The following is a 24,605-nucleotide window of genomic DNA, read 5'->3' on the forward strand; positions in this document are numbered from 1 at the left end:
AATATAAAAAATCTTAAATAATAATATAAAACTGTTTTGAAAAAAGAAAGAGAAAAAGCAAGATGAACAGACAGAAGTGAAATAAAAATAAAAAAAATTCATTTGGCAGAGCTTTTTCTGAATTATAGAGCACTATTCATAAAAGAAAAGAAAACAATGTGTGTATGTGTGTGTATGAATGATTTGTTTTGTGTATAGGTGAAAATCTGTGTGTAAATGTGCTCAGGTGAGAGAATATGTGTGTGTATTCAAATGTTTTTATCAATTCTGCTACCACCCAACATGCCCACCTTGATAAAGCCCACCACCGCCACTACCACTAGCACCACCACCACCACCACCACTGGAACTCATAGTACTTGGAATAGAATGTGGTGGCAAGTTGGGTGGCGGTGTGTTGTTCAATACTGGTGGCATGGCCGGCCTGTGGCTGGGGTTACGTGGAGGGGGAAGAGGAAGGTTGTGTGGGCCAAGGGATGTCGCCCCGTGGTAGGGTCTCCGCCTCATGCCACCTCGAGGTGTGGCCACCAGTCCAAATGGTGATGGGCTTGGACGTGGCATGCTGTCATCCTGCCCATACGTATCAAAGTAACTTTGCACTTTCGCTCGGAGAGACACAGCGCCATCGTTCCCACCAGCAGTGGCAGCAGCAGCGGCGGCAGCTGCAGCTGCTGCAGGAGGCATGCCTTGGCTACTGCCACTAACACTAACAGGAGCTACACTACTGGGAGGAGGCGGATGGTGAAGAGTCACATGTGGATGTGGTGGAGGGTAGCGCATATCATCCAAAGGGTAAATAGGTTGGTTTTTACTGAGTGGTGACGGGAAGTTCTTAGAAGGTTTGTCAAATTCAACTTTTGAAGTGACTGTCTGTGTTGATCCAAAATTCACTTTGGCAGGCACCAGCACATCTGTGGCTAGACTATCAAGAATGGCCTGAGAAGTAACAATATTACTGCCTGCAGAACTGACATTTAAGGAAGAAACAGTGCTGGTGTCTTGTGAGGTGGGCGACAGACTAGAAGAAATACTGCTGCTACTAGTGGCATTGTGGCCATAGTCAGGACCCACACAACTATGGTAAATGTTGTCCATATTGTTACTACTGCTCCGTGAATGACCATCTGCTGATAAGGGTGGGTTGTCATATTTTAACACAGAAGGCGGTAACCCTATGTTTGGTGGTGGCAGCAGGCCCATCTGACTACCAGTGTTACTATTGTCAGCCATGTCACATACCCCACACATAGAGGCCGAGTTGCCGCTATTATTGCTGTTTGAATTACCATAACCAGGCTCATCTTTGCACTCTAACAGTTTAGAATTCTCGCCTAACCTCTGAGAGCAATTAACTGCCCGGAATGTATTACCTGCCTGCCTATCAAAGCTGTGAAAGCCAGGAGGAGGACTATGTGGAGTCTTTGGCGTTTGAGGTGTGACAGGGAGGCCAGAATGTTCTGATTTTGACAAACTGCCTTCACTCTGCAATTGTTTGTTGAGGCTCTCTAGCAACTTTATGGTAGTTTTGTCACAGCGTACATTCAGTTTTTTCGCCAGATCCTCAATACTTAGTCCCCCCTGACTAGACTTCAGCATCTGAACAATAGACTGCAACTGCTGTGGATTGGGCGATGATATTGTTTTACACTTCGCTTCAAAGTCAGTAGAAGATGACACGATGGAATCGTCCTTGCTGTCAGCAATTTCAACATTTGAACTCAGTGCTTCTTTACCACTGTTTGTAAGAACTCTATTGTCTTTTATAAGAGGTTCAGAACTAAAGCCCAGACCAGCTGGATCTTCACTCTTGAGCCTTTCTGATATCATAGCATGGCTGGGATTGTCCCTTGACAGATAAGAGAAAGGCTTTGGATTCTCACTATTACTACTACCACCACTGCTGCTGCTGCTGATAGGCAATCTACCTTTACAAGCCCCAATCAGTGGTGGATTACCTTTGGGTTGCATGTTTATTTGGTGACTCACTTCTTGTTCTCTTTTCATAGCTTCTCGCAGACTTCGTTTTCGGTTCTTAATCCACATTTCATGGCAATCTTGGTCCCTAGGAAATCTGTAAAGAGAAAAAGGCAAAACACAAATATATATATTATATATATTGCTGCATCTTGGGAGGGTCTTCATGCCAATAATAAACACACACATTGGTTCTTTTTCACTTCTTTCCCGCCATCATCATTTAATGTCCGTCTTCCATGCTAGCGTGGGTTGGACGGTTTGACAGGAGCTAACAAGACAGCAGACTGTACTAACCTCCACCATCTGGTTTGACATGGTTTTTACAGCTGGATGTCCTTTCTAAAACCAACCACCTTACAGAATGGGCTGGGATCTTTTCATGTGGTACCAGCACCTTTTATCATTATTAGTCAATTTAGCCAATTAACTGTTTAATTAATCATCAGTCAGCTAGGGTTGTCAAAAGTCCTTTCACTGCCATTTGTGGCCTCATCAATAATGCGCCCTGTCTACAACAAACACACAAGTTCACATCAAGAATTTTGTAATCCAAATTGAAAAACAAAATATGTATGAGAGAGAGAGAGAATTATCTTTTAGTCTTTCTTTGTTCCGATTATTAAATTGTGGCCATGCTGGGGTACCACCTGAAAGAATTTTAGTCAAATGAATCAACCCCAGTACTTATTAAAGCTTATCATTTATTCTATTGATCATTTTTGCTAAACCACTAAGTTATAGGGACATAAACACACCAACACCAGTTGTCAAGCAGTGGTGAGGACAAACACAGATACACATACATACATATACATGACAGGCTTCTTTCAGTTTCTATCCACCAGATCCACTCACAAAGCTTTGGTTGGTCTGATGCTATAGTAGAAGACACTTGCCCAAGGGACCATGCAGTGGGACTGAACCCAGAACCATGTGGTTGGGATGCAAACTTGTTACCACTCAGCCATGCTTGCACAAAATCTTTATCTGAACAGCCGAAAACTACCACCACTATCACCACAGATTTAACACTTGTTTAATTCAAGTAATACCAACCAAGCTGGTTCTCTGATACAAAAGCTTTTACTTGAAAATGTCCACATTTAAATTAAAAGCTTCTGCTATCATTTTATGTAAGAATCTTTTAAGGCATGTTTCCAACATCAGCTTAATAATTAATATAATTAGTGGTTTTAGTAAATTCATCCAAAACTCTTTTGATTTTATTTCAAAAATCAAAAGAAGCTCATATCAGTGAAGTTGGCACAACTACCTTTAATTTTACCCTCACCCATATCTTCTTCTTTACCCTCTGTATATCATTTATTCTTAATAGTCATCGCTGTCTCTCTTTTTATTGTTCGTCTTATACTTGTTTCAATCATTGGACTGTGGCCATACTGGGGCCCTGCCTTGAAATGTTCAGGGAAAGAAATCGGCTTCAGTAGCCAAGCTTTTAAGTATGTTACTTATTCTATCAGTCTCTTTTGCTGAACCACTAAGTTACCAGGACATAAGCAAACTAACACCAAATGTCATGCAGAGGTGGGAGGATAAACACAAACACACACGATGGGCTTCCACACAGTTTCTGTCTATCAGATTCACTCACAAGTCATTGGCTGGCCTGAGGCTATTGAAGAAGACACAAGCCCAAGATTCTGCAAGGTTGGATTGACCTCAAAATCAGGTGGTTCCAAAGTGAACCTCTTAACATACAGCCATCCCCTTGCCTCTTTTTTTAAGTAAACATCTTAAGTAACTGAATACCAACAATATATATAACCACTGGACTTATATGGTCAGGTGATTCTTAGCCTATGCTCTTCAATTTGATTCAACACCAACAATTCACTGAAAAAAATCAGATATATTGACTCTAAATTTCATTACCCTTAACTAGACAAAGCAGTTTTGGATCTTTTCCTTTTGATAGACAGAATTCAACACAATTTCTAGTTAACTAAACAATTTGAAACTTCGTATACTGGTAGAATGTGTCAAAAGAAAACATTATTTTCACTTGGCTTTTTTGATAAATTTGTAATTCGTTTGTTTAACGTAGTTTAATTTTTCGAATTTTAACCAATCGTATGCTCTCTTTTGAGCTGAAATCATTTGCTGCGTCTAAAAACTGTTTACTGTTACGTAAACAGCGCGCACACACACGTGTTATTCATCCTTCTCTCTTCTGTCTGTCTCGCTCTTTAGTCATCCGCACACATAAATGTTATACATACATGTGTGCGTGCACACATAAATGTTATACATACATGTGTGCGTGCACACATGTTTATATATTTAGTAGTAAATTTCTTCTTTACGATTATTAGTAAATTCACGTTTATTTATTAATATCGATAACGAATTACTGCCGTTGTTTAGACCGGCCCCAATACGTAACTGGTACTTAATTTATCCTTAAGCTAGTGACCGATGCCGGAAGGCTGTCATGAGATAGGGTTAGGGTTAGAGGTTAGGCTTAGGGATAAATTAAGTACCAGTTACGTACGCACGCACTGGTGTCGATAGAGCCCCTTGCCAGAACAAATTTACACAAAAGGTAAATAAACCAGAAATGGGGGATCAATGTTTCATCGTTTCGGGGCCGATAAATTAAGTACCAATTACGCACTGGTGTCGAGGATTTTCCCCCCAATTTATTTCATAGCCTCTGACAAGCTGGGGCATCCTTTTATGAAAAATATTTCGCAAATTTTTACAATACGACCCACACTCCAAGCATACCCTCATATCCCACTCTAGACCGATTTAGGCATATTATTGTTTTGTTTTTGTTGTTTTTGGCCCTTCAAAACCATGGGAGAAGCCTTTTTGGTAAAAAAAAAAAAAAAAAAGAAAATATTAAAAAAATATCGTTAATATTTATATTGGGCGACGAAATTCATCGATTTAAGAGATATGGCTGTTAATTCTAGCACATGCCAACACAACCCTCCTCGTTTGTTTATCAATATAGATAACGCAGCAAATGATTTCAGCTCAAAAGAGAGCATACGATTGGTTAAAATTCGAAAAATTAAACTACGTTAAACAAACGAATTACAAATTTATCAAAAAAGCCAAGTGAAAATAATGTTTTCTTTTGACACATTCTACCAGTATACGAAGTTTCAAATTGTTTAGTTAACTAGAAATTGTGTTGAATTCTGTCTATCAAAAGGAAAAGATCCGCAGTTTTATATACCAATCTATCTTTTGTTGTGGAATGTTATTATTTACATTATTTAAATTTGACAGATATTTGTCATTATCTTGTTTGTTGTTAATATGTTTCAGCTGATATACCCTCCAGCCTTCATCAGGTGTTTTGGGGAAAATACCGTAAGAATGAGAACCCAGGTTCGAAATTTCCCCTAAGACACCTGATGAAGGCTGGAGGGTATACCAGCCGAAACGTTGTGTTATCCGTGAAATATAAATAAAGTAATTATTATTATTTAGGTCACAGCCTGGAATCGAACTTGGAATTTTGGGGTTAGTAGCCCACGTTCTGAACCACTATGACATATGCCCATGGGCAATTATAGAGTGAATTTTAGGGCTTATAATAATAATAATAATTACATTGAAATATACCTTAGGAATGAGAATCCAGGTTCGAAATTTCCCCAAGACACCTGATGAAGGCTGGAGGGTATATCAGCCGAAAAGTTGTGTTAACAACAAACAAGATGAGGACAAATATCCATCAAATGTAAATAATGTACAAAATTCCTCATCTCTTAAATATAGAACTGTATTGTGGAATGTCTGGTTGAGATATGTCAAGTTTATTGAGGCTTGCAGAAAATACCAATTCTATTTGTTGGCAAACATTTAACATAATTACTGGAATAATCATGAAACTTAATTTTGCAAGAAGCCCTTGCCCTCTGCCTTTAGCCCTGAGTTTCATAGCTACAGATGGGTGTGCTTTTGGTCAACATCAGATTGTTTGCTACAAGCCACATACTTGCCATGCTGAGATTCCTGCTTCCAACTAGCCAACTGTTTATGTGCTTTTTTTCTTAGCCCTTAATTTTACTTTCTTTGAAACAACAGTTGACACATTTCCCTCAGGCTGTTCACAGCTTGGACATCATTCATGAAATCATTAGCAAACTTTTTCTTCTCCCTTATTCATCGTCATCATCATTTGACCTCCATTTTCCATGCTGGTATAGGTTGGACAGTTTGACAGGAGCTGGCAAGCTGGAGAGCTGCACCAGGCTCCAATTGTCTGTTTTGGCATGATTTCTAGGGCTGGCTGCTCTTCTTAATGCCAACCACTTCACAAAATGTACTGGGTGCTTTTTACATAGCACCAGCACAGGTGCATTTTATGTAGCTTCAGCACATGTAGTTATTTCCTTACTACTACTACTGCTGCTGCTGAGGTGGTAAGCTGGCAGAATTGTTAGCACATCAAATAAACTACTGAGTGGAATTTCTTCTGGTCCTCTTTACATTCTGAGTTCAAATCTCTCCGATATCAACTTTGCCTTTCATCCTTTTGAGGTCGATGAAATAAATACCAGTTAAGCACTGGGGTTGATGCAATTGACTTAGCCCCTTCTATCAAAATTGCTGGCTTTGTGCCCAAATTAGAAAGGATTATCAGTAGCAATGATAAGAATAAATACTAATGAGGATTTCTAACATTGGCACAAGGTCACATATTTCAAAAGTGGAGGTACATTGATTGAACCAAAACTGAAGAAATGAAATGGAAGCTGGACTCTAGTGGGATGTGAACTTATATAATAACATAGTACAATGTACAACAACAATGAATGGAAATAGAAACAGCAGGGATAAGTATAAAAAGAATAAGAAAACCCATCATACTCAGGTGGTGTGATTTTAGCAGGATCAACATCTCTGAGCCAAGCACAATTTAAAGCTTGTTCAGCACTGCATCGCCGACTTGGATCAAGTTCTAACATACGATCAAGCAGGTCTAGAGCTGGCTTGGGAATACTGAAAATAGAAAAGATGCTTAGTCAAACAACTGTCCATGTATATGGGTTATCATCATCATCATCATCATCATACTCAACATAACATCCATTTTTCTATGCTAAGCTAAGTCAAATGAAATTTGTTGAGGCAAATTTTCTATGGCTGGATGCTCTTCCAGTAACTAATTTTTGTTTCCTGTTAAGGTAATATTTCCTCACAGCCCTTTGAACACCAGCAATACAATGGCTAGACATTGATTTCTCAGAAGATTGCAAATGAAACCATTTGTAGGAAGGTAACACTTATTTATAATAAACAAGTGATGGCATGTCAAAGAGACACTAACACACACAATCAACTTACTTCAACTTCCATCTACCAAATCCACTCACAGGACTATAGTAGAAGACACTTGCCCATTGTGCCATGTAGTGGGACTGAACCCGAAATTATATCTTTGTAAAGCAAACTCAGCCCTGACTAAATCTATTCATGATATGAAAGAGATGCATGGTTCAATTCCAGACATGTAATGCATGCAGAAAAGATAGCACTTTCGGTTTGGGCACGTAATGTGTGCAGAGAGACAAATGTCCTGGTATACAGGAGAGACAGCTATTTTAATATGGACATGCAATATGAGCAGAAGAGACAACTGTCTTGGTATGGGCATGCTTCATTAGAGCATTAAAACATAAGATACATAATCAGTTTTAAAAACTGTAATTCTTGGCATCTCCTTGATAAGATGCTGGCTAATTACAAGTGTATTTACCATTGATATAAAGCTAGAGTCCATGATACAACACACTTGCTTCCTTCAGAATATACAAGGTAATGAGAAGTTTCACTGATAGTCACAGGCAAACTGTGACCCATGGGACTTGCAAAACGGTATGCCAATGAAAAATTACCTTGAATTTTTTTTAGTGGTGCAGCCCCTCTGATGATGAGCCATGTCTCATGTGGCCCACTTCTCAAAAGAGGTTGCCCATGCCTGCTCTATGCACTCATTTGATCTGCTAGAAACCATAACCAAAACTCAATCTCACATTTAACCCATGAGCATTCAGATTCCTCTGTCAAATACAATGCATATTTACTAGCATTGTTTCAAATTTAATCTTGCATTATCACATAGCTTTAATACTTTGACAATGTGGTTGTGTGTTTTTAGAATGACATTGTAGAGTAGGTGGGGGAGGCCAGATCTGGTCAGTTTGAACATAAAACAGATGGTTTGAGCCAGATATCATCATCATCATCATCATTTAGCGTCCGCTTCCCATGCTAGCATGGGTTGGACGGTTCAACTGGGGTCTGGGAAGCCAGAAGGCTGCACCAGGCCCAGTCTGATCTGGCAATGTTTCTACGGCTGGATGCCCTTCCTAACACCAACCACTCCGTGAGTGTAGTGGGTGCTTTTTACGTGCCACTGGCACAGGTGCTAGGCGAGGCTGGCAACGGCCACGATCGGATGGTGCTTTTTACGTGCCACCGGCACGGAGGCCTGTCGGGGCGGCGCTGGCAACAGCCACGTTCGGATGGTTCACTTATATGGTTACTTCAAATGCTAATGGGTTAAAAAAAAAAAAAAGTGACACAGACAATGTAGTTCTTGACATAATACATAGCTGGAATGGCTTTAATCTTAGATCTGTTTTATCAGGGCTGGTTTTTGGCTCCACAACAACATCAGCAATTCCAGGATCTAACTTAACTGATACTTTACAAAGGATTTATCACTCCAGTTGTTTTAGCTGGTCAGATCAATATGTTATCACACACACTGCCAAATGTTTCTCAGAGCTACTCACAAGGAAAATTCTTCTCGTAATCGTCGACGATACTGTTTCTTTGGTTTCATGGAATGGAAGAGTGGCAGCTTTATGACATCTGGCCACACAGCTGGACAAGCACATCCACATGTACGACTGATCAGTTCAAGCTGAGTTATTTCCTGGCTGGCTTGAAAGATGGGTTTCTTAGTGAACAATTCCCCAAGAATGCAGCTGTTTAAGGACAGAGAATAATTAAAACAATATTAAACAGATAAATAAATAACACGATAAAATAAAAACCAAGCAAAGTTTTTATATAAGATTACACAACAGGAAGATTATATACAAGTATATATATATATATATATATATATATATATATAGAACAGAGCCCACACAACATATATAAAAGGTTACACAATATGAAAATTATATACAAGCTTCTGTGGAAGACTATATCACAGACAGACAATATGCAAATTCAAGCTACTGAAGGAGCCTTACATGGTTCTTCAACCAACTAGACATAGCAGCTAAGTCTTAAAAGAAAAAACTGCCAGTGCTACCTGACTGGCTCCCGTGCCAGTGGCACATAAAAAGCACCCTGAGTGAGTGTTTTTGACTATATCGGCACCTAGTGATGGTGCCATGTAAAAAGAGATGGTGTCACATAAAAAGCACTGGAGATGGTGCCATGTAAAAAAAAAACACTGGCGGTGGTGCCAAGTAAAAAACACTGGTGCTGGTGCCATGTAGAAAGCAACAAGAGCACTTTGTAAAGTTGTTGGTGTTAATAAGGGCATCAAGCTGTAGAAACTATGCCAAAACAGACAATGGAAGCTAGTGCAGTTCCTGGCCTTGCCAGCTCCTTTCAAACCAATAAACTCATGCCAGCACGGAAAATGGATATTAAATGATGATGATAATACACATTTCACCACAAGGTCCAGTCCTTGTTGCAGTGTGGTAGCTTGTGTGCCTCAATGATCCAAAGAGCTATGCTGGCAGAGCACAAGCTCCTGGAAGGGCCTCTCATGCTGGACAGTTCAAAGGATAGAAGCCAGACTTATATGGACCAGGTCGTCCTAGAGGTAAAAATGAGTTTGCATAGGGACAACATCCCAAACAAGAAAAAGCAAAGTTACAGAAGCATTGAGGTGACAATTCAAAACCAACAGGACTGGGGAAAGGCAAAGACAGCCCAGAGTTTAGAAAAGTAAGGAAATGTTGTCGACAGGCTATGCTCTACCGAGAGTGAGTATAGTATACATGACCAAGTCATACTTGCTCATCATTGATGACTATAATGTACATAAAATCTGACTGGTAATAGCTATGGAGCTGAAAATTTCAGGAATCACTCCTCTCATGGATACTAACAAACTGTAAATTTGAAGAAAATCTAAGAACATTCACAATGGACCCTTGTTAAATTTCATCTTATACCATAAATAAATCACTGCATAAAATTACTTTCTATTTATATATAATAAATATTTGGATTTCTTTCTTTTTGTAAAACATGCAAAGGAGGTGCTTATAAAACCGTATTTGGTGTGAGTGTTTATGTGTGGGAAACTAAGCTACAAAAGGCTGGGGGCCAGTTCACGAAATGACCATTTGTTCCTGCGAAAAATAGCAGCCAACCCACTCTCAAATCATATAGCTATCTTTTAAAAAGGAAGAATATATTGTATAAAGCAGTCTGAATGAAAGACATGATGGTCCTGGCTAGACTGTCTTTAATCATATGTCTGCCAGATTTCAGCCGACCAGGACTAAACAACAACTTACCCACAACTCCAGACGTCGATGGCTGGCCCATAACGCTCTTCTCCCAGCAACAGTTCAGGTGGACGGTACCACAGTGTAATGACCTTGTTGGTGTATAATCTATCTCTGTCTTCAGGCTCGTAATAGCGAGCTAAGCCAAAATCAGCAAGCTTGATCTGGCCCCTAGTAAATGGAAGAAATAAAATATAGATTACAATATAAAATACTATGCAAAAACTAATGAAATATTTACATGATCTAGTGGAGTATGAGTGATATCACATAGCAAAGTAGAGAAATAAAGATAAGGGGTGTCTGCATTCTACATGGAGCAGCAATGTCAGTAGTCTGTGGTGTAGCAGTGCTGGTACTCTGTAGAATGCCGGTACTCTCTGGAGTAGTGATGTCAGCACACTTTGTAGAATAACAATGTCAGTACAGTGTGAAGTTACAACAATAGCATCCAATACTATGCAAATAATACTTATTTTTCCCAAAGCGGGTTGTCTTATGACTCCAATTCTTACACTGATGTCTGACAAAAATTCTTTTCTTGGCAACCACTGCCAAAATAAGGTATCTGAAAGTATCTCTTCATACAGGAATATTTCCTGAAATCTCAGTGTGATTCTAAATAACATATTTCAAGTTTGTCATCAGAATTGTAGGTTCACATTACAAATAATAAAATGCTAGCCGTTGTGATATCAGGTACCTTAAAATCTGCACTTGACAGGGAGAAAATTCTAAATAAATCACACCACACGAAAATATTTTGTCTAGTGGAAAAACAATGGAGATGATGATGATGATGATGATGCCATCATTACTATCATTTTAACATCCACATTTCCATGTTCTCAAGGGTCAGACAAAATTCTTTGAGGTAGATTTTTCTCAACATGATGCACATCCTGTTACCTACCTACTGGCACCGGTTTCCAAATAAAGTATTATATGCCTTAGTCTTCTGAACACAAAGGCAGCGCACATTTCTGCAGAAGAGTGCAAACACAAAAGACTGTTTGAAGGCAATGTTTGCTTACTATTAACATGCAATGTGAAGACAAAGAAATACACACACAAATATACAGACGTGTGAATGTGTGTCATGGGCTTGTCGGCCAAATCTACTCACAAGGCATTAGTTGGCCCAGAGTTTGCTTGAGATGATATGCAGTGGAACTGAACCCCAAACCATATGATTGTGAAACTATCTTCTTAACCACACAGCCATATATATACCCATGCTGTGTGGCATAAAAGAATATATAATATTATAATATATATAAATATATATGTGTGTATATATATATATATATATATATATATATTACGGAGATGTACTTGCATAGCAAGTGACCTGATCTGAGATCGTGTGCTGGAATGAAAACAATTGCAGCGTGGAAGGTATTTACAAGCCATTTAAGAAACACACAAAAACCATTAGATTCACTTCAACATTTAAATTTAATTTGCCAAAATATTTTTGTCACTTTGAGACCACAACCTGTTCACTGATAAAATTCCATGATATGCATGTATGTATGTGTGTACATGTATGTGTGTATGCATATGTGTGCATGCCTATACGCATGTATGAATGTATGTATGTACTTATGCATGCACGTGAGCACCTAGGCAAGTGTGTAGGCATGTCTGTGTGTGTGCACATGTGAATGTATGTTGATGTACTGATATGTGTGTGTTCAAATTGTATACATGACTGTTACTTTGTTGAAGGTTGTATGCACACACATATATACATACACACACTATACACACACAAACCATATATATATATAGGCTGAGTTCCTTTCAAGTGAGTGTTTCAAGTTCTAAGACTCATAGGGCCAGAGACTCAGTTTCCATGGTGTGTGAGTGACTGAAACCACAACATATTCCGTGAATGGAATGCCAGTCTGTGGCAGGGTTATTCATTTATGGTGGAGTGGTCTGGAGCAACATAAAATGAAGTGCTTTGCTCACGAACGCAATGCAATGCCTGGTCCAAGGATTGAAACCATGATCTTGTGATTGTGAGTGCAACCCACTAACCACTGGGCCATGTGCCTTCACCTACTTGATATTGGCATAGTGGAAAAACTAGCATATCAGATAGTCTAATGGAAAACCTCAACATTACAGAGACATCACCATCATCATTTAACATCTGCTGTCCATGCTGGCATGGGTTGGACGGTTTCACCAGGGCTGGCAAGCTGCACCAGAATGCAGTCTGATTTGGCATGGTTTCTACAGCTGGATGCCCTTCCTAATGCCAGCCACTGCAAGAGTGTAATGGATGGTTATGGGTGCCATTTGCATGACACTAGTATCTGCCACGACTGGATCTTCTACTCAAGCACAACATAATGCCAAAGGTCTCGGTCATTTGTCATTGCTTCTGTGAGGCATTATATATAACGCACTCAAAGTCATATATTATCATCAGAGCATCTCAGTCTTTATCTTTAAGCATTCAGATTACTCAGTCAAATGCATGCCTTTTTATTCACATTAGTTTCAATTAATCATGCATTATCTTGTAACATTGAGATTTTGAATATCCGATGGTTTATTTTTAGCATCACATTGTAGAGTAGGTGTGAGAAGCCAAGTCTAGCTGGTTTGGACATGAAACAGGTAGAAAATTTGGGCTAGATATGGCCTGCTTAAATGCTAAAGGGCTAATAAAGAACAACAGTGCCAAGTCATACATGTTTACAGATGTCTCAAGTAATGTCTTTTAAACATTCTGATACTAAATTGCTTGACACCATCTGTTTTAATAAAATAAAACAACCACTCCTTTCCTTTATTTATCATTGTTTCCATGCTAGCATGTAAACAACACACTTCCTGTTTCCAATTCATAACAGTTTTCCAAGTAAGGAAATCATTCCACAGCATTTCAAAAGCACTGAGTAGCAAAGAATAGCAAAACATTCATACACACCCACATCCACACACACACACACACATGATGGGCTTCCTGCAATCTCTGTCAACCAAATTCCCTCAAATGGTGTTATTTGGCCAGGGACTATAGAAGATGCTTACTCAAGAGATGGAATCCTAGACTAAGTGAATGTGAAACAAACTTCTTAGCCACACAGCTATGCCCATACCTCTTATCTAAATTAAAATTTTCCATTATAATTTTATGTAAGAGACTTTTAGATAAATTAACTTATAAACATCATCATCATTTAATGTCTGTTTTCCATGCCGGCATGGGTTGGATGGTTTGACAGGAGCTGGCAATTCCAGGAGTCATATCATGTTCCATTGCCTATTTTGGCATTGTTTTTATGGCTGGATGCTCTTTCTAGTGCCAACAACTTTACAGAGTGTACTGGATGTTCTTTAAATGGTACCGGCAGCAGTGCTTTTTCGTGGCACCAGCAGCAGTGCTTTTTTGTGGCATTGGCAGCAGTACTTTTTTGTAGCACTGACAGCAGTACTTTTTTGTAGCACCTGCAGTAGTGCTTTTTCATGGCACCGACAGAAGTGCTTTTTTGTGGCACTGACAGCAGTGTATTTTTGTTGGCACTGGCAGCAGTGTTTTATTGTGACACTGGCAGCAGCGCTTTTTCATGGCACTGGCAGGCAGCAGTGCTTTTTCATGGCACTGGCAGGCAGCAGTGCTTTTTCATGGCACTGGCAGGCAGCAGTGCTCTTTCGTGACATTAGCACAAGTGCTTTTTCATGGCACAATTCATTGACAGGGTCACCAAGTACCTTGCAAGATAAAAAATGCAAAAATCTCTCAACTGAAAGTTATCTAAACAAATTTCTCCAAATTATTTATTCTAAAAATTGATTTAAAAACATAGACAGAGAACTGAATTAGAAAGAGATAATCTATGATGCCCCTCATGCCATATATTTTAAATATGCAACTTCACCAAGTCTTATACCTCTTAATCTTTGAAACCAAAAATAAAGTAACTTAATCTCTATCACCCTCTAGTTATAGTTAATCTTTTGACAAAAACCAACTTACATAATGTAGTTTCTGACAACACAAGATATAGCTTAATTTTTGACAACTGAAATCACGTAATTAATATCTGACAACTAGAATCATACATCAAATATGAGTCTTTCTATCAACAGCCAAATTTTTATAGATTAATGAAAGAGGAGAGCAAAAATGTAAAAACATTAAAATGTCAGAAGAAAGTGATTCAACAGCGTGGGTTGTAAAACTAGAAGTTGTGTGGCTAGAACCTCCTGGAAAGAAACCATAGCGAGGGTCATTCCACAGTTGAATTGAAACAGCCAAGAAAAGAGACAGGTGTGAAGAAGCCAAAAATTAAGTGGCCACCCAAAAACAAAAGAAAAAAGAGAAAGAAGAAACACACTCAATACCAGAGCTGAAGACACCTCCGAAAGGATGGGGCCTGCCACATCGAAACTGGTAGAGGTGTTTGGGCCAAAACCAGACGTGGTTCCTCCTGATGATGTTTTTACCCACTGGATCCTTTAAAGGAGCTGCTGAGGTAGCAAACTACAAAACATGGTTGGAATTCCTTTTGAACAAAAAAGGATTTTTCACAAAAGGAAACAATCAACCTATTCTTTGCCCTTTCACTTCTCTATGATATAATGACAGCTATTCTGAAAGTCCACAGATCAACTATTACATCCGTTTCAAGAATGTATCAGTTTATTTACTAATACTTCAGTAAATATAAAAATTGGCTGCTGATAAGAGGAAAGTACTCAAGCATGTGATACCCCAATACACATATCTTCACCTGCTGCATTCCCAAATCACATCTACATGATATCCTAGTAATGTGGTTAAGAAGTTTGCTTCCTAACCACATAGTTTTGGGTTCAGTGCCACTGTGTGGCATCTTGGGCAAGTGTTATCTATTATAGTCCTGGGTCAACCACAAAACCTTGTGAATGGATTTCGTAGATAAAAAGTGATGAAAAACTCATTACACACACACACATACAGAGAAGCATAGATATATGTATCTCTGTGCGTGTGTGTGTGTGTGTGTCCTCGTCTTAACATCATGTGACAGTTGTAAATGAGTATCATCGTCATACATGCAGTGTTATTCATTACTTTCGATATTTTGCTTAAACATGTCTGACCAAGGGAAAATATAACTTTACTTGGAAACAGGTCGTGGTTGGTGACAGAAAATGCATCCAGCTGTAGAAAATCTGCTTTAATAGACTCCATTTTCCCCATGCAAGCGTTGAAAAGAGGGCATTAAAAATGGTGATGATGACAACAATCCTCCTGGATTTACATGGCACCTCCAAGCACTGAATTTCACATCTTAATCTATGACATTCTCAAGATATATTGTTATAATCTGTAGCTCCCCCAAGTCATATTTTAAGCCATAAGACACTTCAGGTTACATATCTTATATGAGACATACCAGAAGCTTCCCTTATTTTCCCCCCCAGAAAATGTATTTAGATCTACATTATTTAATGTGACCTTTTTCTTGAAGTCACTTGGGTGTGATTTAAGGGAGATTTGGCTGTTGTTTCCAGTAGATCAACAACCATGAACAGGCTTCCTCACTGATTCATTTAGAGGAATGTGCACATGTGGTACGCATAAAGCTTCCATTCAATATCACTTTTCTGCTGTATACAGAAAGTGCAGGAAATGTGTGTGTGTGAGAGAGAGAGATAATTCTTCATATTCTTTTCTATTCTAGGTACAAGGCTCAAAATTTTGGGGGAATGTGGGGTGGGGGGGCAGTCGATTAGATCAACCCCAGTACGCAACTAGTACTTAATTTATCAACCCCGGAAGGAGGAAAGCAAAGTTGACCTCAGCAGAATTTGAACTTAGAACGTAACAGCAGACGAAATATTGCTAAACATGTAGCTTGGTGTGCTAACAATTCTGCCAGCTCACTGCTTTGTTATAATATATAATTCTTCATATTGGTACAAAAGTGTGCATGTGTGTGTGGTGGGGTTTAGTAAACCAGGGCTTTCTGTGTTGCTCAACCAGTACTTATTTTATCTGGCAGATTGAAAGATTGGATTCAACCCAGTGGGGTTTGGATCATAGCATAGGGTGATGGGGTTCAATGCTATATAAATATTCACCCTCACCATTCAATCTCGTTTAACATTTGCTTTCCATGCTGGCATGGGTTGGATAGCCTTATAGGGAACCAGTGAGCTGCAGGGCTGTGTCAGGTTCCAATGTCATCTTTAGGATGGTTTCTATGATTGGATGCCCTTCCTAAGACCAACCACAAAAAGGGAGTATTTGGAAGGGGAAGGTGGTGGTTGGTGGCTTTATGCCAGGAGTTGAAAAGATGAAGTAAGATAGAGGGGCAAACACAGGTATTTTGCTATAAAAGATACAGGACTGGAGGAAATAAGAGGAGGGAAGTGATGGGGCGCTAGATCAAAGCTTCACGGAGCAAGGTGAGCATAAAAGAAGATATGGACAGTAGATGATGAGAGGGGGAGAGAGAGTGTGTTGATGTAATTACATTGAATAAATACGAACTGCATAAACCGAGGTGGCTTAATGGAACCTGTGTAGTTTGTGAAGTGTTTAACAAAGTATTGAGCAGTAAAGAAGATGAGTGAATCACCCTTAATTGGTCTCAAAATGTATGTCATTACTAACCTATTGTTAAGCAGGATGTTCGAACATTTGATGTCACGATGAAGGAAGTCTTTCTTGTGGCAATAGTTTAATCCGTCAAGAAGCTGCTTGATGAAGGAAGCGATATGATCCTGGTTGAAGTGTACTAAACCGGACTCTAACAGACCCATCAGGTCATGGTCCATGTATTCAAAAACTAGATAGAAGGCACCTGAAAAATAAACAAAAATAGAAGTTTTAAAAAATCATAAAAGCACAAAAATAAAACAAAGAAAATTATCAAAAGTCAAAACAAAATGTGTATATATTTGGTAGGGTAGAGACAAGGGTTGGGGTTGAACAAAATGACTGCTATGAAGAGTTGGTGCTTAGGAGATGAAGTGAAGAGCTTCAGGTGGTTTTTGGTGAGATCTGTTAATTTTATTTGAAACATTGATACTGAAATAAATCTAAGCAAAGAGAAAAACTTTATCTTTAATAAGTTAAATGATATTTTCTGGCATACAAGTCAAATTTTTCAGATCAAAATTTACAGCCAGCAAACAAGTACCAAGACTACTTTAGAGGATCAAAAATTCTATGTGAAATGCAATAGGATTTAGAAAGATAGTGATGATGTTTAAATATTTACACTAAACTTTTTCACTATAAACTGCACTGACTTATATACCAGAAAATACAGCAGTTACATAGTGACAGCTTAAAAAAAAAAATTTTAATGTTTAATTCAAAGCCAAAATAGTCAAAAAGAAAAAAAAGCAAACTTTTTGGTGTTATTTCTCATATCATAATTAGAGCTCAGAAAAACCCAAAACACTGATTAAATTTGTAGATGTAGGATGAATGAGTTAGGAAGTGGGATTATAGCTCAAACCTCATGAATTCAAACCCCACCATTGATATTTCACTGTATTTCTACATTGTCTATGATTACTTTGGTACTACTTATGTGCAGTTTCAGACAAGGGCCCACTTATCACAGAATCCTTCCCTGGTTCTGATTACAAGTGGTGTGCAGTGGTAGATACACCAAACAATGTTAATTGCAACATACACAGACAGCCACAACCAGCTGCTCCTCTTCCTCACAAGTAATTCTAATTAACTAATAAGTTTGTTCAGGCAACTGTTGATAGCCTCGTTGAGAGCACCCCACCCCACACTAACACATCACAAACACAAATCACTTTCTAACCTTTCTGGAATTCACATTTCCCTGCTGAGAGCAACTAAGAGGGGCTACAACCAAGAGTCAACCAAATGGATCACAAGTTGCAGTAATGGTCATGGGCACCTTCTTCTCATCATCATCGTTTTAACATCCACCGCTCCATCCTTGCATGAACTGGATGGAGCTTACTGAGGCAGAGTTTCTACAGTAAGATGCCTTTCCTGTCACCAACCTTTATCTGTTTCCAAGTAAGGTAATATTTCCCCATGTCCCTACATGTTCTCACAGAATATTTGAAATGAATGGCACTTCTGCTATGATAGAGACATTTATTTATTTTAATAACTATGATAGTGCCAAGACAAGGACACACATGCATACACCTGTATGTGCACATACACTGCGCTTCTTTTAGTTTCCACTTACTAAATCCACCCACAAGGCTTTAATCAGCCTGAGGTCACAGTAGAAAACATTTGCCAATGGTGCCATGGAGTGGGACACAACCCAATAACATGTGGTTGGGAAGCAAACTTCTGAAACAAACAGCCATGCTTGTGCCTAGTTCACTTGACTAATCCATAAAATAAAAAAAAAAAAAAGAAAAAATCCACCTCTCCCCGCAAGTTCTAACGATTCTGCCACCTCGCTGCCCTAAAGTTCTATGAAATAAAAATGTGAGAAGAAATACCTTTGTCTTTCCTAAAATCCAGAGCATCCTGTTTATCTGTGACAATTTCCTTCAAGTTGACAATGTTGGGGTGGTTTAGCTGTCGCAAAATTTTGATCTCCCGCACTGCTGTGATGGGGAAACCTTCTTTCTCATTTTCTAAACGAACTTTTTTCAATGCAACAAGTTCACCTACAGATCAAAAATAGGTAAAGGAGAATGAATAAAGAGTGAAATAAATAAATTAAAGATTTACATTTAAAAACAAAAGCAATAAATTTAATGATATAGTTATAAATTTCACAGAAAGAAGGTTGGTATAATATATGTGTGAATGTATAGTATGTATTTGTGTGTATCCATATCTTGACATCACATAAAGGATGTAAATAAGCATTGTCATCATACAAGTGAGGTATGTAAAGAAGGGCATCCAGCTGTGGAAACCATGCCAAAACAGACATGGGGCCTGGGCAGCTCTTCAGCTGGCCAGCTCCTGTCAAACTGTCCAACCCATGCCAGCAATGAAAAACAGACATTAAATGATGATAACAAACACATATGCATGTGTATATGGTTAAGATCATTACTTCCTAACCATTAGGTTTCAGATTCAGTCATTCTGTGTGATGGCTTAAACAAGGGTCTTTTACAACAGCCCAAGACTGACCAAAGTTCTGCCAGTGGACGTGTGTGTGTATGTGCATATTTTCAAATTATGCAATAGGAGATCTGGATTAAAATCTATGTGTCTTTAGTTCTTCAATGGAACTTACTATAAAATAATGGTAGAGTGAAACTTACCAGAAAATGTGTCTTCAGCTTTGTAAACCTGTCCATAGGTTCCTTCACCAATTTGACAGATCTTTCGGAATACTTCAACACAGCGCTCCCCCCAGTCACCTTTGTTTCTTTCATTATAACGACGCTTATGACAGATTCTGCAAAAGAAAAGAACATCAATTTGATGACACCCTTTCATTAGGAAAAGCTAAAATTTCATGATAATGAGATCTCCTAACACAGCTACCACCATCACAACTTCACTGTCATCATCATCATTTTATCATACACTTTTCCATAGTCACATGGGTGAGGCAGAACTTGTTGAGGTGGATTTTCATGGTAGATTTTATATATATATATATATATATATGTATGTATATATGTATACACGCACACACGCATATATATGTGTGTGTATACATACACACACATGCATATATATATATGCACATGCACACACACACACACCCACCCTTATTCTGTGTTAGAAGTGTGTAGCATGTGATATGTTTATGCACAAGGCAAACACAAACTTAGTTCTAGGCTATGGCTTAGCTCTGTTAACCTTCCACTCACTCAACTAGAAAAGTCAACAGATTGATAAGAAATCATTGGTGTAAGCAGTATAAAGTATCATTACTACTTCTTTAATTGATCATGTGACCACTAAAATCAACAGTCATTTACCATGTATCAGAAAGATCTTTGAAATTCTTGAGAAGGTATTTGGAGAAGAGTTGGCAGGCAGAATTATTTAGATGAAGCATGACATCAAGCAAGGTTATTGTTGAAAGGTCTTTGGTTTGGCTGTCATGCACAGGCCAAGTTTGTTGAATGCCATTTTAAGTTGTGTTCTGAGAGCATCAGTTGTGTACCAGCAAACACTGTTTGAAATCATAAATTTTTCAAGCTGTATACACCTACATAACCAATAAAAGTTTTTTTGATAGGGACAATAGGTGGCTTGTTAGATGCCTTGCATCTCCCTTTAACCCTGTCATTACTGTATTTAGTTGGAGATGCTGTTTATCTTTCAACTGATTTTAAATATAACAAAGAATTTAGTAAAATAACTTAGTTAACATTCAGCTAGTGTTAAGAAAATAAATTGTGACTAAAGTTTGGTGGATGATTTTAATTCAAAACTTATGAAAACAAGTCATTTGTACTACAGAGCCAGAGATAGTTTCAGCTGGGTTGGTAATGAAAAGGTTAAGACACACATTCCTCTCTATCATACTTTCACTTCTGTCAATACTGCACCCTCAATCACTCAAGGGGTTCACTTATCATTTAATATCTTTTAGATCCCAAATTAGCATGGATTTGGACAAGTCTGTTCCAACAAAATGTTAAGCCACATGTCATACTCTTCATTGTTTGATACAAAAACACCACCAATGAAAACTACCTATCTCTCTTGTTCTGTAAATCATGCTTATATCTGTTTGTCTATCCATCTACACAAACACGATGGCAGTTTCTTCACGTCTGAAGATCATGAGGGAAAATGACACACCTTCAAGAGGCTATGTAAACCCTGAAGCTGCAGGGCTTTTCTTTTCTTGCCTGCTGTTAGTAACTTTGAACTCAGAATCAATCTTCTCATTCTGATTCCACTCTTTCAGTTTTAGAGGCTCACACAGTGGATCAGTGGGCTAAGATGTCAGCAGTGACCATCAAGCTATAATTGGAGTGGCCTTCTCTAAGGTGAATTGCCTCACAGGAGAGCTCTACACCACCTGAAGGACTCCATTCCCTGATGTGCTATTAAGGCTGACTCCCTGGGCCTTTTTTTTTTTTCACAGGACATCCACATGGTAGTAAGGGTATATATCTGGGAATAAAACTCATGATACAGCGACTGTGAGTGCTACACCGAAACACCAGGCCCCATACCTTCACACACACACACTGCTTTTGTTAGGAGAATCTAGAAATTTTGAGAGACATGAACTATATTAGTTTTAATGGTGGAACTCAAAGGAGATGAAGCTATAAATAATTCTAATTTTGGAACAAGGTCAGCAAGCCTGAAAGGAGAGGGCAAATTGATTACATCATTGACCCCAGTACTTCACTGGTACTTTATTTTATTGAGCTTGAAAGGATGAAAGGCAATGTTGACTGCAGGAGGAGTTGAACTCAGAACATAAAGAGTCAGGGAAAATACCATTAAACATCTTGTCCGACTTGTTAACAATTCTGTCAGCATACCATCTTGCAACTTTTTCCATCCAATGATTTCTTTTTTTAACCCAATATTTGCAAGTTATTATTTATAGCTTTTTCTACATTGTATTCCACAATTAAAAGTGATTTATAAATATAGGTTTGGGTAGTGTGGGCATGTGTAGGTGTGTGAACACTTGCACAGCCCCACCACACAGAAATACCCATAGCAAGCATTCCTACATTCTACCAACACAATTGCTGTTCTGGTAGTACCACATAACACACCACCACACTTTCACACATTGTAACTCACTTTGGTCTCTTCAACTTTGGAGCAGCTGACACATTAGAATCAATTCTGCTCTTCATCTCCATCATTTCCAAACCTAGGGATGACGGCTTGATATCACCTTGACTGTCTATATCAATATCAACCTCCTGATCAGGGTCGTCAACAACTGGTGGCATTGGTAAGTCCGTGATGCGTCGGTGTCTCACAGGGGACAACACGACCTGTTGTTCACTGCAAAAACATAAATAAAAGCAGAAAAAGTGGTTAGGTTTGACGCAAGAGAGATAGATCAGAGATAAGAAGTATAAAAGAAAGACAAACAAATAGTAAAGGAAATAACACAGAGTAAAATCTGCGTCAATTTAACATCCTTTGGAGGTGAGAATTAGTCTCATACACATGCAAGTGTGTGTGTATGTGAGTGTAGGTATCTGCTTATGTATAGCACTTGAACAAAATATATTAATTCACACACACACACTACAGATGCATTTGTTTTACTAAAATATATACATGAACATGTGCAAAACAAAGTAGACTAAATATTTTGGGACAATAAACAAACCATCTGAATTTTTCTCAATTAGTCACGCTAAACAAATATTGCTTTTCATCATCATCATTGCTTAATGTCCGCTTTCCATGCTGGCATGGGATGGACGGTTTGACTGAGAACTGGCAAGCCAGGTGGTTGCACCAGGCTCCAATCTGATCTGGCAAGGTTTCCACAGCTGGATGCCTTTCCTAATGCCAACCACTCCGAGAGTGTAGTGAGTGCTTTTTACATACCACTGGCACAAGGACTAGCCAAGGCAGTACTGGCACTGACCACACTTGAATGGTGCTTTTTTATGTGCCATCGGTATGGGGCCAGTCAGGCAGCACTGGCATCGACCACTCTTGAATGGTGCTTTTTACGTGCCAGGCAGATGGTACTGACATCAGCCACAACAATGACTTCAGTTGACTCAACAGGTCTTCACAAGCACAGTTTACTGCCCAATGATTGAAGGGCACTATTAAATGGGCCAGTTATGCGGCACTGGCATAGGCCATGGTTACGATCTCACTTGGCATACCAGGTCTTTTTACATAAATATCTACCACTTTGTGTTGTGTCACTTACCAATATTAAATAACACTGAGCCAGAAAAGGCACCTACAAAAGGGTTTCATGAGAGAGAAGGAAAAAAATTTAATAAGCAGAGGCATGGCTGTGTGGTTAAGAAGCTCACTTTACAACTACCTGGTTTCAGGTTCAGTCCCACTGCATGGTACCTAGGGTAAGTTTCTTCAAAACTATAGCATCAGGCTGACCAATAATTTGTGAGTGAATTTAGTAGGCGGAAACTGAATGGAAGCCCATTGTGTGTGTGTGTATATATATATGTATATATATGTGTGTGTGTGTGTGTGTGTGTGTATATATATTTTTTTAATCTAGTTTCAGCTTACGAGCTGTGGCCATGCTGGGGCATATATATATATATATATATATATATTCCTTCTTTCCTGAGCGCCCAATAATACTTTATTTGTTCCACATCCTCGCGTTGTTGCCTTTTTGTTTTCTTGTTTGGATTAACTTTATATATATATATATATATATATAATATATATATATATATATATATATATATATATATATATATATATATATATGTATTTATTTAAAGCAGCAGAAAAAACAGTCCGATGAACGGCAACGGGAAACTCAGAGTAACAGGTTTTGTTGAATTTTCTGCTGCTTTAATAAAGCATATTACTCTACCACTGGTATTTGAGTACTCTTTTTTCCACCTTGTTTCACATTTATGTGTTTACTCCGGTATATATATATATATATATATATATATATTATATATATAGTATGTAATTGTAAGGTTCAAGGATCTAGGTACAGGAAGCTAGTAAGCTTTGAGCAATCTGTAGTAAGTATAAACAAAAACAACTTTTAGGAACCATAATAGTTTAATGGTGTAGAAGGTTGTAGGTTTTTTCCTATATTGAAATTCGATAAGCCGAAAGAAAATTTTTTTTACAGTTCACAGTTAGCATCTAGGGTTGCTATGAATGGAAATAAAAATCTTAACTGAGCGAATGGAGTCGGTAAAATCCAGGCTACATATGTTACCTCGCAAGTAATAATTAGTCAACAGGGGTACTCCACTAGCTACTCATCAAGCCGACGATACCTCATTTAATTTGGGCCCTTAACAACAATGTAACCTTCATTTAACTAAGGCATCTTCAGCCTAATGAGTAGCTAGTGGAGAACCCCTCGTTGAGTAATTATTACTTCCGAGGTGCTGCTAACTAGGAAACATACATAGCCTGGATTTTACCTACTCCATTCTTTCAATTTGGATGGATGGATAGATGGATGGATGGATGGGTGT

General features: G+C 38.5%; 1 protein-coding gene across 5 annotated transcripts in view; it reads right to left on the minus strand.

The window, feature by feature from the left end:
- The window catches only part of LOC115216462 (cyclin-dependent kinase 12-like), a 135,520-nt gene that overhangs the window by 5,689 nt on the left and 105,226 nt on the right, over positions 1 to 24,605 (minus strand). For 2 of the 5 annotated variants that reach the window (XM_029785821.2, XM_036506739.1), the window contains exons 3-10: positions 22,228 to 22,437; positions 19,758 to 19,894; positions 18,975 to 19,145; positions 17,134 to 17,323; positions 10,518 to 10,679; positions 8,760 to 8,954; positions 6,829 to 6,960; positions 1,987 to 2,071 (exon numbers count right to left, since the gene is read on the minus strand). In XM_029785821.2, the coding sequence (XP_029641681.1) occupies positions 1,987 to 2,071; positions 6,829 to 6,960; positions 8,760 to 8,954; positions 10,518 to 10,679; positions 17,134 to 17,323; positions 18,975 to 19,145; positions 19,758 to 19,894; positions 22,228 to 22,437 (1,282 nt within the window). Of the gene's footprint in view, positions 1 to 66; positions 2,072 to 6,828; positions 6,961 to 8,759; positions 8,955 to 10,517; positions 10,680 to 17,133; positions 17,324 to 18,974; positions 19,146 to 19,757; positions 19,895 to 22,227; positions 22,438 to 24,605 lie in introns of those variants that run through there. The other 3 variants (XM_029785820.2, XM_036506738.1, XM_029785819.2) reach the window with 2 other exon arrangements.

The sequence above is a fragment of the Octopus sinensis genome, linkage group LG10, assembly GCF_006345805.1.
Source record: "Octopus sinensis linkage group LG10, ASM634580v1, whole genome shotgun sequence".
Lineage (NCBI taxonomy): Eukaryota > Metazoa > Mollusca > Cephalopoda > Octopoda > Octopodidae > Octopus > Octopus sinensis.